The sequence below is a fragment of the Bos indicus x Bos taurus genome, chromosome 16, assembly GCF_003369695.1.
Source record: "Bos indicus x Bos taurus breed Angus x Brahman F1 hybrid chromosome 16, Bos_hybrid_MaternalHap_v2.0, whole genome shotgun sequence".
Lineage (NCBI taxonomy): Eukaryota > Metazoa > Chordata > Mammalia > Artiodactyla > Bovidae > Bos > Bos indicus x Bos taurus.
The window spans coordinates 54,821,468-54,839,514 of NC_040091.1; the positions used below are offsets into that span (position 1 = coordinate 54,821,468).

At 39.8% G+C, this 18,047-nt stretch overlaps 1 protein-coding gene across 2 annotated transcripts in view; it reads left to right on the forward strand.

The window, feature by feature from the left end:
- Positions 1-18,047, forward strand: part of RABGAP1L (RAB GTPase activating protein 1 like) — a 740,636-nt gene that overhangs the window by 62,852 nt on the left and 659,737 nt on the right. For both annotated transcript variants that reach the window (XM_027565384.1, XM_027565383.1), the window contains exons 2-3: positions 11,588-11,758; positions 13,728-13,920. In XM_027565384.1, coding sequence (XP_027421185.1) covers positions 11,621-11,758; positions 13,728-13,920 — 331 coding nt within the window. In that variant the 5' untranslated portion in view covers positions 11,588-11,620. The remainder of the gene's footprint in view (positions 1-11,587; positions 11,759-13,727; positions 13,921-18,047) is intronic.

The following is an 18,047-nucleotide window of genomic DNA, read 5'->3' on the forward strand; positions in this document are numbered from 1 at the left end:
TATCTTTAAGACCCTTCAAGGCAGGGTTGTGATGGTTGTATTAAGAGCTGTCTTAATTTTGAGTAGAATGAGAGGTGCCAGGCTATGTTTGGAAGAGGTCACAAAATTACATATGGTAAACTATTAGTTTTCCTGTTAGCATGACAGAATATCTGACATTCCTTTGGGATAAAGAAAACCTCTATTAAAAATGGACATCTTATTTGAATAAGTTACCACAATGCACATTAGTATTGAGTTACATGCTAATTCAGAATTAACTGTTAGTTTAACTGTCAACCACTAGACCATTCAGGTATGACCTAAATCAAATCCCTTATGGTTATACAGTGGAAGTGAGAAATAGATTTAAGGGACTAGATCTGATAGACAGAGTGCCTGATGAACTATGGATGGAAGTTCCTGACATTGTATAGGAGACAGGGATCAAGACTATCCCCAAGAAAAAGAAATGCAAAAAGGCAAAATGGCTGTCTGAGGAGGGCTTACAAATAGCTGTGAAAAGAAGAGAAGCAAAAAGCAAAGGAGAAAAGGAAAGATATACCCATATGAATGCAGAGTTCCATAGAATAGCAAGGAGAGATAAAAAGCCTTCCTCAGCGATCAGTGCAAAGAAATAGAGGAAAGCAATAGAATGGGAAAAACTAGAGATCTCTTCAAGAAAATTAGAGATAACAAGGGAACATTTCATGCAAAGATGGGCTCAATAAAGGACAGAAATGGTATGGATCAAACAGAAGCAGAAGATATTAAGAAGAGGTGGCAAGAATATACTGAAGAACTGTACAAAAAAGATCTTCATGACCCAGATAATCACGATGGTGTGATCACTCACCTAGAGCCAGACATCCTGGAATGGGAAGTCAAGTGGGCCTTAGGAAGCATCACTATGAACAAAGCTGGTGGAGGTGATGGAATACCAGTTGAGCTATTTCAAATCCTGGAAGATGATGCTGTGAAAGTGCTGTGCTCAATATGCCAGCAAATTTGGAAAACTCAGCAGTGGCCACAGGACTGGAAAAGGTCAGTTTTCATTCCAATCCCAAAGAAAGGCAATGCCAAAGAATGCTCAAACTACCGCACAATTGCACTCATCTCACATGCTAGCAAAGTAATGCTCAAAATTCTCCAAGCCAGGCTTCAGCAATACATGAACTGTGAACTTCCAGATGTTCAAGCAGGTTTTAGAAAAGGCAGAGGAACCAGAGATCAAGTTGCCAACATCCTCTGGATCAACAAAAAAGTAAGAGAGTTCCAGAAAAACATCTATTTCTGCTTTATTGACTATGCCAAAGCCTTTGACTGTGTGGATCACAATAAACTGTGGACAATTCTGAAAGAGATGGGAATACCAGACCACCTGATCTGCCTCTTAAGAAACCTGTATGCAGGTCAGGAAGCAACAGTTAGAACTGGCCATGGAACAACAGACTGGTTCCAAATAGGAAAAGGAGTTCGTCAAGGCTGTATATTGTCACCCTGTTTATTTAACTTATATGCAGAGTACATCATGAGAAACGCTGGGCTAGAGGAAGCACAAGCTGGAATCAAGATTGCCGGGAGAAATATCAATAACCTCAGATATGCAGATGACACCACCGTTACGGCAGAAAGTGAAGAAGGACTAAAGAGCTTCTTGATGAAAGTGAAAGTGGAGAGTGAAAAAGTTGGCTTAAAGCTCAACATTCAGAAAACGAAGATATGGCATCCGGTCCCATCACTTCATGGCTAATAGATGGGGAAACAGTGGCTGGTTTTATTTTTTTGGGCTGCAAAATCACTGCAGATGGTGATTGCAGCCATGAAATTAAAAGATGCTTACTCCTTGGAAGGAAAGTTATGACCAACCTAGATAGCATATTCAGAAGCAGAGACATTACTTTGCCAACAAAGGTTCATCTAGTCAAAGCTATGGTTTTTCCAGTAGTCATGTATGGATGTGAGAGTTGGACTGTAAAGAAAGCTGAGTGCAGAAAAATTGATGCTTTTGAACTGTGGTGTTGGAGAAGACTCTTGAGAGTCCCTCGGACTGCAGGGACATCCTACGAGTCCATCCTAAAGGAGGTCAGTCCCAGGTGTTCATTGGAAGGACCGATGTTAAAGCTGAAACTCCAATACTTTGGCCACCTGATACAAAGAGCTGACTCATTTGAAAAGACCCTGATGCTGGGAAAGATTGAAGGCAGGAGGAGCATGGGATGACAGAGGATAATTGGTTGGACAGCATCACCAACTCAATGGACCTGAGTTTAGGTGGACTCCGGGAGTTGGTGATGGACAGGGAGGCCCGGCATACTGCGGTTCATGGTGTCGCAAAGAGTCGGACACGACTGAGCAACTGAACTGAACTGAAGAAGAATCCTTTGAGGGGAGACACAGTTGGAATTGGAAAGGGGGTATATTTAGATAGCCTTTGTGACAGGGGTGACCTCAGGCACTCTGCCTTCCTATCTATATTTCATTTCATACCAAGTATAGTTGACCTTTGAACAACATGCATTTGAATTGTCTGAGTCTACATATACATAGATTTTTTTCAATAAATACTACAATACTACGCAGTCTGGTTGGTTGAAGCCACAGATGACAAATCGAGGATATGGAATATCAATTACGATACTTGAGCATCTGTGGATTCAGGTGTCTGTGGTGGGTCCTAGAATCAATTCTCCATGGATACCGAGGGACAACTGTATTCGTACCTATACTTATTATTTTGAAGCTATCATGGCCTCCTTTCTGTTTCTCAGTAAGCCTTCTCTTAGTGGCAACCCACTCCAGTACCCTCGCCTGGAAAATCCCATGGATGGAGGAGCCTGTTAGGCTACAGTCCATGGGGTTTCAAAGAATCAGACACGAATGAGCGACTTCTCTCTCTCTCATTTCAGTTCAGTCATCTCTGACTCTTGTGACCCCACGGACTGCAGCATGCCCAGGCTTCCCTGTCCATCACCAACTCCCAGAGCTTGCTCAAACTCATGTCCATTGATTCGGTGATGCCATCCAGCCATCTCATCCTCTGTCGTCCCCTTCTCCTGCTTTCAATCTTTCCCAGCCTTAGGGTCTTTCCCAGTGAGTCCGTTCTTCGCATCAGGTGGTCAAAGTATTGGAGCTTCAGCTTTAGCATCAGTCCTTCCAATGAATATTCAAGGTTGATTTCTTTTCGTATTAACTGGTTTGATCTCCTTGAAGTCCAAGGACTCTCAAAAGTCTTCTCCAGCACCAGAGTTCAAAGCATCAGTTTTTCACTGATGAGCCTTCTTTATGGTCCAACTCTTAAATCATACATGACAACTGGGAAAACCATAGCTTTGACTACATGGACCTTTGATGGCAAAGTAATGTCTCTTCTTTTTAGTATGCTGTCTAGGTTTGTCATTGTTTTTCTCCCAAGGAGCAAGCGTCTTTTATAAAAATTTTCACGGTTGCAGTCACCATCTGCAGTGATTTTGGAGTGCAAGAAAATCAAGTCTCTCACTGTTTCCATTGTTTCCTCATCTGTTTGCCATGAAGTGATGGGACCAGATGCCATGATCTTCGTTTTCTGAATGTTGAGTTTTAAGCCAGCTTTTTCACTTTCCTCTTTCACCTTCATCAAGAGGTTGTTTAGTTCCTCTTCACTTTCTGCCATAAGGGTGGTGTCATCTCTATATCTGAGGCTATTGATATTTCTCCTGGCAATCTTGATTCCAGCTTGTGCTTCCTCCAGCCCAGCGTTTCTCATGATGTACTCTGCACATAAGTTAAATAAGCAGGGTGACAATACACAGCCTTGACGTACTCCTTTCGCAGTTTGGAACCAGTCTGTTGTTCCATGTCCAGTTCTAACTGTTGCTTCCTGACCTGCATACAGATTTCTCAGGAGACAGGTCAGGTGATCTGGTATTCCCATCTCTTCAAGAATTTTCCACAGTTTGTTGTAATCCACACGGTCAAAGGCTTTGGTGTAGTCAGTAAAGCAGAAGTAGATGTTTTTGTGTGATTTTCTTTTTCTATGATCTAACAGATGTTGGCAATTTGATCTCTGGTTCCTGTGCCTTTTCTAAATCCAGTTTGAACATGGAAATTCTTGGTTCATGTACTGTTGAAGCCTCCTGCTGCTGCTGCTAAGTCGCTTCAGTCGTGTGTGACTCTGTGCGACCCCATAGACAGCTAGCTTGGAGAATTTTGGGCATTACTTTGCTACTACTCATGTGAGATGAGTGCAGTTGTATCTGTGGACACACACTCCTGGAGGGCACAGACAAAACCTTGTGCGTACCAGGACCCACGAGAAAGGAGCAGTGACCCCACTAGAAACTATGCCAGCCTTCTCTTACGTCTTGGTTTTTGATTGGATTGGCCAAGAAGATTGTTCGAAATATCATCTGGAAGAATCCTAACAAACTTCTTGTCCAACTCAGTATTTGCTATTTCTTCTACATGAAGTTCTTTCTCCCCAGTCTTTCCATGATTTGCTCATCATCATTAAATCCAAATGTCGATTGAATCCATATTGCCTCCTGCCTTCTCAGCATCTTTTCCATTGCTTATTCCAATAGATGATCCTAATTTACTTTGTTCTGTATTATTTAACACATCCGTAAGAATGTTAGGTCTAAGAAAATTGGGCCTACATTCATCTCAGTAACTGTTTAGTCTCTAGTTCCCATTATGATTTCTGTCACGTAGTAGGGACTCATTAAATTAATATTTGTTGAGTCTATGAATGGCAGGTGATACCTTTAGGAGTCAGCCATATGAAGGCAGGGGATAAGTGCTAAGACCTAAAGTGGGAAGGAACTTTCCATGACTAAAGAGCTGTAATGAAAAAGTGACAGATGCAAGGGTGTGTCAGGCATTTAAGTCATGGCAGGGAGTTTGGATTTTATTTGAATTTTAGTTAAAATACTTTAGTCTGGAGCTTTAATGTAATCCAACTTAGCTTTCCAAACGATTTCTTTGGCTGCTCAGTTAGTAGATCAGGGAGGAGAAGACTGGAAGAAGGAGATGGGTTGCTGCTGCTCCTAAGTCGCTTCAGTCATGTCCGACTCTGTGCGACCCCATAGACGGCAGCCCACCAGGCTCCGCCGTCCCTGGGATTCTCCAGGCAAGAACACTGGAGTGGGTTGCCATTTCCTTCTCCAATGCAGGAAAGTGAAAAGTGAAAGTGACGTCGCTGGAGACTGTTATAATAGGTGAGATCATGGCTTGTATTAGGTTTGTAAAATGGATGTAGAGAGATAGATGTGGGATTTATTTTGAAAGTGAGATTGACATGACTTGGTAATGAGAGGAATGAAGAAGCAGAGATGAATCAAGGATGATAACCAGATTTTTTGTTTGTGCAACTTAGTAGAAGGTGGTGTTCTTCAGAAATGGGAAATCTGAATAAGAAACAATTTTGGAGGAGACATTAGGAATTCCACTTGGGTCACATTTTAAGATACTGATAGAATTCCACAAGGAAATATCAAAGAGTTGGATTCAAAATCAGGAATTAGAGGAGACATTTGGGTTGGGATAGAAATTTGGGAGACTTTCAGTATATAGATGCTATTTAAATCCTTGGCAATAAGAGTGAGTGGCAAAGAATCAGAGAAAAAAGCTCAGAATTTGGGGAATTTCCAGCATTTAAATGTGAAGTAGAAGAGTGGCAACCGAAAAGGATTTGAAGGATTGGCCATAGAAAGAACACCTGAAGTGTGTAATGTCTTGACAATCAAGCTTTCATGGGGCAGCCGGAAGGGTAAAAAGTTGCTTCTAATACATACTGCATTTTCAGAAACATATAATATGCAAGGGCGCTAGTGGTAAAGTCCCCACCTGCCAATGCAGGAAACGTGAGACATGGGTTCGATCCCTGGGTCAGGAAGATAACCTGGAAATGGCAGCCTGCCCCAGTGTTGTTGCCTGGAGAATCACATGGACAGAGGGAACCTAGTGGGTTACAGTCTATAGGGTTGCAAAGAGTCAGACACAACTAAAGCGACTTAGCACACACACATAATATGCAAAATGAGAAAAACCTTTTAGAGGACAGATGAATATGCTTGAAGGGTTTTAAAAAAGAAGTATGTTTACATGCCTAGCAGAAATAAATGAGAGGTAGGCCTTGGAGTTGGCAGTAATTATTCTTCGTTTTGATGTTATTAGAAACTTTGATTTTTTCAATAATGTTAGGAAGTAGTTTTTTCAACTGTGACTTGAAGGAAAAAGTAATTTTTTTTCCTCCTTTTTTGATGAGATTAATGGTATTAGTGTCACCTACTGGCAAAATGAGATATTGCAGCCTTTTTTTTTTTTTTTAATGAGGAAGTGAACAAAATAACCTAATTAGAGAAAAAGAACATTTCTGGGGGAATTTTTGGCATGGGTCAGGCTTACCATGGTTATGAGGTCCTGCATTCTTCAGCACTGGTCTGCTTGTCCGCTGAGAGGGCTCAAACCTTGTGCGCACCAGGACCCAGAGACCTCCACAGAGACTGAGCCAGAATTGTGTTTGAGTGTCTCTTGTGAAATTATGGGTCAGCAGTGGCCTGCCTCGGGGGCAGGGGCTCTGGGTGCAGCCGACCTGGGTATGGCATAAGCCTTCTTGGAGGAGGTTGCCATTCACCCCATCATAGAGCCACCAGAACTTACATAGGACTGGGGAAGCAGACTCTTGGAGGGCACAAACAGAACCTTGTGTGCTCCAGGATCCAGGAGAGAGGAGCAGTGACCCTACAAAAGACTGACCCAGACTTGCCTGTGAGTGTCCAGGGGTCTCTGACAGAGGCATGGGTGGACAGTAGCCTGCTGCAGGGTCAGGGGCACTGAGTGCAGCAGTGCCTGCATGGGACCTTTCAAAGAAGGTCCCCATTATCTTCATTACCTCCACCGTAGTTTGGCCTCAGGTCAAACAACAGGGAGGGAACACAGCCCTGCCCATCAACAAAATTTGATTAAAGATTTATTGAGCATGGCCCATCAGAACGAGACCCAGTTTCCCCCTCAATCTGTCTCTCCCATCAGGAAGTGTCCATAAGCCTCTTATCCTGATCGATCAGAGGGCAGACAGAATGGAAACCACAATCACAGAAAACTAACCAAACTAATCACAGAGATCACAGCCTTGTCTAGCTCAGTGAAATGGTGAGCCATGCCATGTAGGGCCACCCAAGATGGACGGGTCATCTTGGAGAGTTCTTACAAAACGTGGTCCACTCAAGAAGGGAATGGCAAACCACTTCAGTATTCTTGCCTTGAGAACCTCATGAGCAGTATGAAAAGGCAAGAAGATAGGACACTGAAAGATGAACACCCCAGGTCGGTAGGTGCCCAAAATGCTACTGGAAAAGAGTGGAGAAATAACTCCAAGAAGAATGAAGAGATGGAGCCAAAGCAAAAACAACACACAGTTGTGATGTGACGGGTAGTGGAAGTAAAGTCTGATGTTATAAAGAGCAGTATTGCATAGGAACCTGCAATGTTAGGTCCACGAATCAAGGCAAATTGGAAGTGGTCAAACAGGCGATGGCAAGAGTGAACATTGACATTTTAGGAATCAGTGAACTAAAATGGACTGGAATGGGTGAATTTAACTCAGATGACCATTCTATCTACTACTGTAGGCAAGAATCCCTTAGAAGAAATGGAATAGCCATCATAGTCAACAAAAGAGTCCAAATGCAGTACTTGGATGCAATCTCAAAAGCGACAGAATGATCTCTGTTTGTTTCCAAGGCAAACCATTCAATATCACGATAATCCAAGTCTATGCCCTGGCCAGTAATGCTGAAGAAGCTGAAGTTGAATGGTTCTATGAAGACTACAAGACCTTCTAGAACTAACCCCCTCAAAAGATGTTCTTTTCATTATAGAGGACTGGAATGCAAAAGTAGGAAGTCAAGAGATACCTGGAGTAACAGGCAAATTTGGCCTTGGAGTACAAGATGAAGCCGGTCAAAGGCTAACAGAGTTATGCCAAGAAAACGCACTGGTCATAGCAAACACCCTCTTCCAACAACACAAGAGAAGACTCTACACATGGACATCACCACATGGTCAATACCAAAGTCAGAATGATTTTATTCTTTGCAGCCAAAGATGGAGAAGCTCTATACAGGGAGCAAAAACAAGACCGGGAGCTGACTGTGGCTCAGATCATGAACTCATTGCTAAATTCAGACTTAAATTGAAGAAAGTAGGGAAAACCATTAGACCATTCAGGTATGACCTAAATCAAATCCCTTATGATTATACAGTGGAAGTGACATAGAATCAAAGGATTAGATCTGATAGACAGAGTGCCTGAAGAACTATGGACAGAGGTCCGTGACGTTGTACAGGAGGCAGGGGATCAAGACCATCCCCAAGAAAAACAAATGCAAAAAGGTAAAATGATTGCCTGAGGAGGCCTTATAAATAGCTGAGAAAAGAAGAGAAGTGAAAGGCAAAGGAAAAAGGAAAGATATACCCATTTGAATGCAGCATTCCAAAGAATATCAAGGAGAGATAAGAAAGCCTTCTTCAGTGACCAATGCAAAGAAATAGAGGAAAACAATAAAATGGGAAAGACTAGAGATCTCTTCAAGAAAATTAGAGGTGCCAAGGGAACATTTCATGCAAAGATGGGCTCAATAAAGGACAGAAATGGTATGGACCTAACAGAAGCAGAAGATATTAAGAAGAGGTGGCAAGAATACACAAAAGAACTATACAAAAAAGATCTTCATGACTCAGATAACCATGATGGTGTGATCACTCACCTAGAGCCAGACATCTTGGAATACGAAGGCAAGTGGACCTTAAGAAGCATCACTACGAACAAAGCTAGTGGAGGTGATGGAATTCCAATTGAGCTGTTTCAAATCCTAAAAGATAATACTGTGAAAGCGTTGCGCTCAGTATGCCAGCAAATTTGGAAAACTCAGCAGTGGCCACAGGACTGGAAAAGGTCAGTTTTCATTCCAGTTCCAAAGAAAGGCAATCCCAAAGAATGTTCAAACTATCACTATCACACAGTTGCACTCATCTCACATGCTAGCAAAGTAATACTCAAAATTCTCCAAGCCAGGCTTCAACCGTATGTGAACTGTGAACTTCCAGATGTTCAAGCTGGTTTTAGATAAGGCAGAGGGACCAGAGATCAAATTGTCAACATCTGCTGGATCATCACAAAAGCAAGAGAGTTCCAGAAAAAAATCTGCTTTATTGACTACGCCACAGCCTTTGACTGTGTGGATCACCACAAACTGTGGAAAATTCTGAAAGAGATGGGAATACCAGACCACCTGACCTGCCTCTTGAGAAACCTGTATGCAGGTCAGGAAGCAACAGTTAGAACTGGACATGGAACAACAGTCTGGTTCCAAATAGGAAAAGGAGTACATCAAGGCTGTATATTGTCACCCTGCTTATTTAACTTATATGCAGAGTACATCATGAGAAACGCTGGGCTAGAGGAAGCACAAGCTGGAATCAAGATTGCCGGGAGAAATATCAATAATCTCAGATATGCAGATGACTCCACCCTTATGGCAGAAAGTGAAGAAGAACTGAAGAGCCTCTTGATGAAAGTGAAAGAGGAGAGTGATGGCATCCAGTCCCATCATTTCGTGGCAAATAGATGGGGAAATAGTGGAAACAGTGGCTGACTTTATTTTTTTGGGGTGCAAAATCACTGCAGATGGTGACTGCAGCCATGAAATTAAAAGACTCTTACTCCTTGGAAGAAAAGTTATGACCAACCTAGACAGCATATTCAAAAGCAGAGACATTACTTTGTCAACAAAGGTCCGTCTAGTCAAGGCACCGTTTTTCCAGTAGTCATGTATGAATGTGAGAGTCGGACTATAAAGAAAGCTGAGTGCAGAAAAATTTATGCTTTTGAACTGTGGTGTTGTAAAAGAGTCTTGAGAGTTTTTGGACTGCAAGGAAATCAAACCAGTCAATCCTCAAGAAAATCAATCCTGAATATTCATTGGAAGGACTAATGTTGAAGCTGAAACTCCAGTACTTTGGCTACCTTATGCCAAGAACTGAGTCATTGGGAAAGACCCTGATGCCGGGAAAGATTAAAGGCATCATCAATTCGATGGACATGAATTTTGAGTAAAGTTCGGGAGTTGGTGATGAATAGGGAAGCCTGGAGTGCTGCAGTCCATGGGGTTGGAAAGAGTTGGGTATGACTGAGCAACTATACTAAACTGAACTTGTCTTACCTCCCTGTCTTATTATCCCCTTTGTCGCTGAGCAGATTGTTTAACCTAAGGTTCCTTTTTAAAATCTTCCTGCTTTCAGCTCAAATATTTCCCTTTCAGAGAGTCTTTTCCTACTACCTCCCTTATAGTCATCTGTATACTACTCCTTACAGCTCCTCTTTGTTATATTAGGGCTGTTGTGTTTTCTTCATAGCCTGTTGAATGATTTGGGATTTCCTTCCTTACTTGCTTGCTTGTTTCCTCACAAGCTGTAAGCTCCAGGAGAGGAGGCATCTTGTTTGCCTTATTCACTCATGTAACCCCAAATGTTGAGTATAGTGACTCTTATGTAGTGTACATGTTCAGTTTAATTTAGTTGTGTGAATATTTGGGTTTCTGGAAGTGGTAGAGAATGTTGAGTTTCTATGGTGTGAAGTGAAAGTGAGTTGCTCAGTTGTGTCCGATTCTTTGTGACTCCATGGACTTTACAGTCCATAGATTTTTCTAGGCCAGAATATTGGAGTGGGTAGCCTTTTCCTTCTCCAGAGGATCTTCTCAACCCAGGGATTGAACCCAGGTCTCTCACATTGCAGGCAGATTCTTTACCAGCTGAGCCACCAGGGAAACCCAAGAATACTGGAGTGGGTAGCCTATCCCTTCTCCAGCGGATCTTCCTGTCTCAGGAATCAAACCGGGGTCTCCTATATTGTAGGTGGTTTCTTTACCAGCTGAGCTTCTAGAGATCTATATAGAAAACAGTATTGAGATCTATATATAGAACACAGTATTTGAATACTGCTGCATGAGTGCAATATAAAGCTTTGCTCCCCTTGGCACGCCCGCCCCAACTCCCCATTTTCTGCTTCCTATAGATAAGTGGTTTTGTGTTTGGAAAGGAAAAGATACATGGCTTAGAATGTTGAATTCTGTATTAATCTGTCAACTTAAGTGACACATAAAAAATATTTTAAGGTACAGTGCTTATTAGTGTGAGGAGATAAGTTATGCAGACATTTGGATTTGGTTATAAAGTCACCAGTGAATGTATTTTTGTTTGTGTGTGAATTTGTACATACTTCTAGCTTATTTCTTATTTGTTTTCTATATTTATAAAAGGGACAAAAAGTATTTCTCAGAGAAATATAGAGAGTGCCTTATAGTAGTAAATCCTTTTAGTTGAGATGGGCAGGTTTGTGGTGGTGTTCAGAGAACAATATGGTTCGTTTAGTCTGGAAACTCAGGGTACATCTCTATTATGTGGCCCAGTCCAAGAAGGTAGACTTCCTAGTTTTGAGATGATTATCTAGCCAGCAGAATTCTTTGCCTGAACCATGTTTAAAGGCCCCCCCAAAATTGATCCTGGTACTCAATAGTTCATGTTTTTATTCACCAGTTTTTTTCTTAATCTTTTTGGTTTTGACCAGGTGGATGTGGAAAGAGAAGTTTGCAGAACTGAAATGGAGGTCAGAGCTTCATTACAGAAGGTTAGTGGGTCATCGGATTCTGTGACTACACTCAACAGTGAAGAATTTGTTTTGGTTCCTCAGCATGGAGGTGATACTTCTACAAAAGATGATGAAAAACCTGAACTGAAGGTATTTTTTCCTTTTCTACAAATGATATTATTTTAAATTATTCTTTTTAACTAGGTGCAACTTACCTTAGGAAGTGTATACAATCCAAAGTTTTTTCTTAAGTACTCACTTTGAGAATAGAATCAATGTTTGATTTATCCAGAGACATAATTGTTAGGTTTGTTATTTTTAAATTTTTTTATTTTTGGTTGTTTATCTTTTAGAATTCAGAAATAAGAAATAGGAGGGAAAAAAGAAGAGAAAGGATAATTGGCAAGTTAGACTTAATGGTTAAATCTTACAGCAGTTTAATTTATCTGGATACTTTTGTCTCTCTCACTGCTGCTGGGTTTTAAAAATTACTTATATAAATATGTAGTTATGTATTACTTTCACTTGAGAGACTTTGCTTTATGATTTTTATGCTTTAAGTCAGCTTGTAGCATTCATCTGTGTGATTAACACTTGTCTGAATATTTTTTAAGTATAGGTTTTGTAATTTTAGTCATTGAGTTTTTATTTAGATGTGGTCCTTTTTATTTTTCATTTTTATGTTGCATTTTTGTTAGGCAGCATAACGTTTGAGTTATCAAAAAAAGTCTTTTCTTTGAAGCTGTGTACCAATTCAGGTATGTATTTGATATATATATGTTTTTTATTGCAAACAGATATATGTATGATGTTTGACCAAATGAAAACTGTTTTCTTATTTATAAATAAAACCAAACAAACCCAGGTATATATCTATGGGAATTGCATAACCACCTTCTAGATATAGGGAGAAAGGAATTAGCCTAAAATGCTGTATATTATTTATGACTTGTATTTAGTATTAGTTATGATACAAAGGTATGTTAGTATGTTAATCTAATAAAATATCAATCTAATAAAAAATTTTACATCTAATTTGTAAAAATTAGATGGTTAAGTAATCATTTTACATTATGTTGAGGATATATAGTTTTATAATTTCATTAAAATAGTCAATCAGATCAGATCAGATCAGTCACTCAGTCGTGTCCGACTCTTTGTGACCCCATGAATCGCAGCACGCCAGGCCTCCCTGTCCATCACCAACTCCCGGAGTTCACTCAGACTCACGTCCATCGAGTCGGTGATGCCATCCAGGCATCTCATCCTCTGGCATCCCCTTCTCCTCCTGCCCCCAATCCCTCCCAGCATCACAGTCTTTTCCAATGAGTTAGCTCTTCGCATGAGGTGGCCAAAGTACTGGAGTTTCAGCTTCAGCATCATTCCTTCCAAAGAAATTCCAGGGATGATCTCCGTCAGAATGGACTGGTTGGATCTCCTTGCAGTCCAAGGGACTCTCAAGAGTCTTCTGCAACACCACAGTTCAAAAGCATCAATTCTTATGTATACTTAAATAAATAGCTATTTAAATTCATTTAACTCTGTTTTCACATTAATGTGCTTAAGGCATTTATTTACTTATGCTTGGTGTGTCTCACTTGGTTTTTAAGAAAAAGGTCAGCCAACTTAAATATAAGGAAATTACCGATACTCCTTGGCCGCTCAAGCAAAATTTGTAAAGAAATCACAAACATATTTATGTTATGATAACAGAAAATATGACCTTTTAAATGATATTAACACTATATATTGTCTATTTAAACTTATCAATTTTTCTCTTTAAAACACATAAATTTAGGATTACTTGATTTTTAGAATGTGTTACTGAAAGGTAAAAAAAAGAAAAAAACCCCGAAAATCTCTAAGTAAGCTCCTAGGCCAAATATAGTTGGAAACTGCCTTGGGTTTTTCTGGAGAATCCTTTTCTGAAACTAATAGTCCTCTATTGTTTCTTGGTTTTTTAAACTCAGAATTTTCTGTTATATCTCATGAAATTAGGTACAACTAATTCTTGGTATTCAGTAACTATTTTTAAATTTAAATATGTTCTAGAAATGCAGTATTTTGTAGTAGTAGAACCATATTATGATTGAAAGGAATTGTTTTCCTTTGTCTGTAGATAGTTTCTAATGGTGATGAACAACTGGAAAAAGCCATGGAAGAGATTTTGAGAGATTCGGAGAAGGGGCAAAGCAGCCTTCCTGTTGATTGTCCAAGTTCCAGTGAGATTTCAGACCATTCATTTGGAAATATTTCAGCCAGGCAAACAAATAAGCCATCTCTTCAGTTAATTTTGGATCCATCAAATACAGGTACTGTATTGAACTCTTGGAAACTGTAAGAGAAATACTGATGATGAAAATTTTATTAGCTTACTTTTCTAAGATCAAGGCCACCAACTTTACAGTTCTGGTCGAGAGTTCCCACTTTGGTTCTTAAGCTTCTGTTTGTATCTCTACCTGTAAAATCAGTCTCAGTGTTGCTTGAGAACTAGTACTATGTCTGGGTACTCACTTTACTATGGTACTCAATTTACCCATTAATTTCAACCATGAAATTAAAAGGCGCTTGCTCCTTGGAAGGAAACTGTGACAAAACTAGACAGCGTATTAAAAAGCAGAGATGTCACTTTAACAACAAAGGTCTGTATAGTCAAAACTATGGTTTTTCTAGTAGTCATGTAGGGATGTGAGAGTTGGACCATAGAGAAGTTTGAGCTCTGAAGAATTGATGCTTCAAATTGTGGTGCTGGAGAAGACTCTTGAGAGTCCTTTGGACTGCATGGAGATCAAACCAGTCGATCCTAAAGGAAATTAACCCTGAACGTCCATTGTAAAGACTTTGAAGCTCCAATGCTTTGGCCACCTGATGTGAAGAGCCAAGTCATTGGAAAAGACCCTGATGCTGGGAAAGATTGAAGGCAGAAGGAGAAGCGGGTGGCAGAGGATGAGAAGACTGGAAAATATCACCGACTCAGTGGGCATGAATTTGAGCAAATTCCAGGAGATAGTGGAGGACAGGGGAGCCTGGTGTCCTGCAGTCCATGGGTTCACAGAGTTGGACATGGCTTAGTGACTGAACAATGACTTGGAGTATAGTAGATCTTCAGTAAATGCTTAACAAATGAATAAATTCTTGGGTATCAAAGAATAATTAATATACACATTCTTTTATATGCTGTGCCTTCTTATTCAGTTTAAATACAGTTATTTTAATTTATAGTTTGTGAAAATTCTAAGTAAAATAGCATATCAACTCCATCAGTGTAATAATACTGTAAAAGTGTTTATTACAGTATAATAAATGATAAATACATGCATGAATAAGTAGAATTTATAGTAGGAATACCAGCCTTATAAGTGAAAATGATTTTGGATCAGGAAAAGGCAAACCCACCTCAACCCAACTCCTACTGTTTTAAACACTGGAGGTGTGGTTTGATCTGGGCTCTGGTAATATTTCTTTGTAAACTACTCAGCTTTGATCTTCTCCATGTCATGGCTAGTTAGCAGCAGAAATTGATAAGTAAGGGTAAATGATTTGTTTATACCTGGTGGTTGAGAGAAAGGCTCTGGTGTTTTAACCATGGAACAAAAAGTTGTGAATTTTACTCTGATTGGACCAACTGAACCATTTTGTTGTGGTCAAGGGAATGACATGAATCAATACATGCTGGTCTTGGTTATATTCAGATTCCTCACTAAGTCACTCTGCAGAAGAGATAGCATCCCAATTGATTTAAGGCCGTGTGATCCATTTCTGCAGAGAGGGCAATGGCAACCCACTCCAATACTCTTGCCTGGAAAATGTTACGGGCGGAGGAGCCTGGTAGGCTGCAGTCCATGCGGTCGTGAAGAGTCAAACACGACTGAGTGATGGGGTTGCCAAGAGTTGGACATGACTGAGTGACTTCACTTTCACTTTTCACTTTCATGCATTGGAGAAGGAAATGGCAACCCACTCCAGTGTTCTTGCCTGGAGAATCCCAGGGACGGGGGAGCCTGGTGGGCTGCCGTCTATGGGGTCACACAGAGTTGGACATGACTGAAGCGACTTAGCAGCAGCAGCAGCAGCAGCAGCAGCAGATCCATTTCTGAATGTTTATGTAGGCTAAATGTAAATCTAGGCCAAAGTGCTACAAGCTAGCTTGTGCCTCCTGCAGTGTGAGGACACAGCAAAGAGATGCTGTCTAGAAAGTGAGCTCTTATGAGACAGCCATCTGCCAGAGCCTCAGTCGTGGACTTCCCAGCATCCAGAGCTGGGAGAAATAAATGTCTGTTTGTAAGCCATCCATGTGGTATTTTGTTATACAGTAGCCTGAAAGAACTAAGAGGAGACTTTTCAGCTGCCTCTTCATAGTTGCAGTTTTTAAGAGAATTCTTGTGGTCAATTTAAAATAACCCCTAACTTGAATGGTAAGGAACTACCTGGAAAGTGTCTATATTTAAATGGGCTGAAGTGAGTATTAAAGATATGTAGTTTGCCAGTGATAAAATTGAATAGATAAATGCTTTTGTTTAAACATCGTCAGTTTAACTTATTGGTTAACTTTTTGGTTTTTGTCATTTGATGATTGTATATACTGGCTACTTGGATTCAGCTGTACAGGGAATTTTTGCTAGTTTTCGGCAATTTACTAAAATACTCTTTGGTTACATAATGAGTCTTCTCTTTCATGCTCTTTGTTACTCTTTGCATCTTCCTGCTGAGGAAGGGATAATAGAATTGAAAAATGACTTGTATAAAACTGAATTTATATTTATAAAGATACTAGCTTATTGCAGTGGTGTGTGATTTTACTAGGTCTAAAAGTATTGGCTTGCTAAAAAATATTTGCCTCCTTAACCCAGGATTTCCACTCATCATGAGTTTTTGTCTACATGGTGGCTGCAGTTATGATACATTTAGTTGTGGATAGAATAGGATCCAGGTGGTGTCCAGAGATGTGTGTTTGCCATTACTTGGTTGCTGAAAGGATCACTAACTCTAAAAAATTTTATTTATTTACTGATTGATTTGTTTGGTGTATTATTGAGTATTTAGTCTTTTAGAGACTGTTAAAAGTCCTGGGAATAGAAGAAGGATAGAACAATTCTTTCCCTTGAAGAGCTGATACTCTCTATAATTAAGAGCAGAATATACTTCATTTTGCTTTTAATTCATTCAATTTTAGACCTTTTTTAGAGATTAAGACATATTTGGAGCTCAGACCTGGGTTGAAATCCAGGCTCTGTCTGTGGCTTGGGCAAGTTATTCAACTTCTCTAATGGTAAGTTATCTCATCTGTAAAGTAGAGTTAAAATAGAAACAATTTCATAGGGATTCAGAAGCTTAAATGATACCATCTGTATCATCCATAGAAAGTATTTTGTATTAATAAAATGTGTGGCACAAAGTGAGTACCAAGTTAAATGTTTGTCATCATCAATAGTTCTGGAAATCTTGAACCTTAAAATAAAATTGCACACAATTTTAAGTCTGAGCCCGATAGTTGTAACACATCTGCTTAAAACGGGCCCTGGGCAGGGTGTAGGCCTTTTCTCTCCACTGATGTACCTAACCCCTGGAATTCTGTGACGCAGTCAGTGTTCTTTGAATAGTTGTTTTCTTTGAGTACTGTAAAGATGTTGTTCTGCTGTCTTCTTTTCTCCATAGTTTCTGATGAGAAATCTGAGTCATTTGAATCATTTGTTGTTCCCTTGTTCGTAACATGCTGTTTTTCTATGTCTACTTTTAATATTTTCATTTTCCAGCAGTTTGATTATATGGGGATGATTTTCTTTGAATTTATCATTATTGATGTTTATTGAGATTTTTGAATCTGTAAATTTACATCTTTTATGAAATTCGGAAGTTTTTTTTTGTGCATAGTCTTTTCCCCTAACACAACAAAACTGTTACATTTTCCTACAATTCCTAAGACTCTTCATTGTTTCCCAATCTTTTTTCTCTCTTCTTTAGTTTAGAAAATTTCTGTTGATCTGTGCTCCAGTTTACTGACTCTTAGTTCTGTTACCTCCTTGCTTTTGAGCCCATCCAGTGAATTTTTAATTTTAGATATTCTCTCTCTCTTGTTTTAAGTTTACCTTGTTCCTTTTTATATTTTCTGTTCCTCAGCTGCAGATTTTAATATTTTCATTCATTCTGAATTTTTTCACCTTTATGCCACAGAGCGTGGTTATAATACCAGTTTTAAAGTTTTTTTCTGATGCTTCCAGCAACTGCATCTTTTGGGGATTGGTATCTGTTGATTGCTTTTTCCTCTTGACAGTTGGTCACCTTTGTTTGATTTTTTGTTGTTGTTGTTAAATAGTGGAATTTTTCCCCAGACTTTCTGATTCTTACATTTGAGATTGTGTTTCCAGGTAAAAATCCTCTGAAGGATGTTGATTTTATTTTAGCAGGCAATCCAGTTGGTTGCATCCAGACTGCAAGTTCT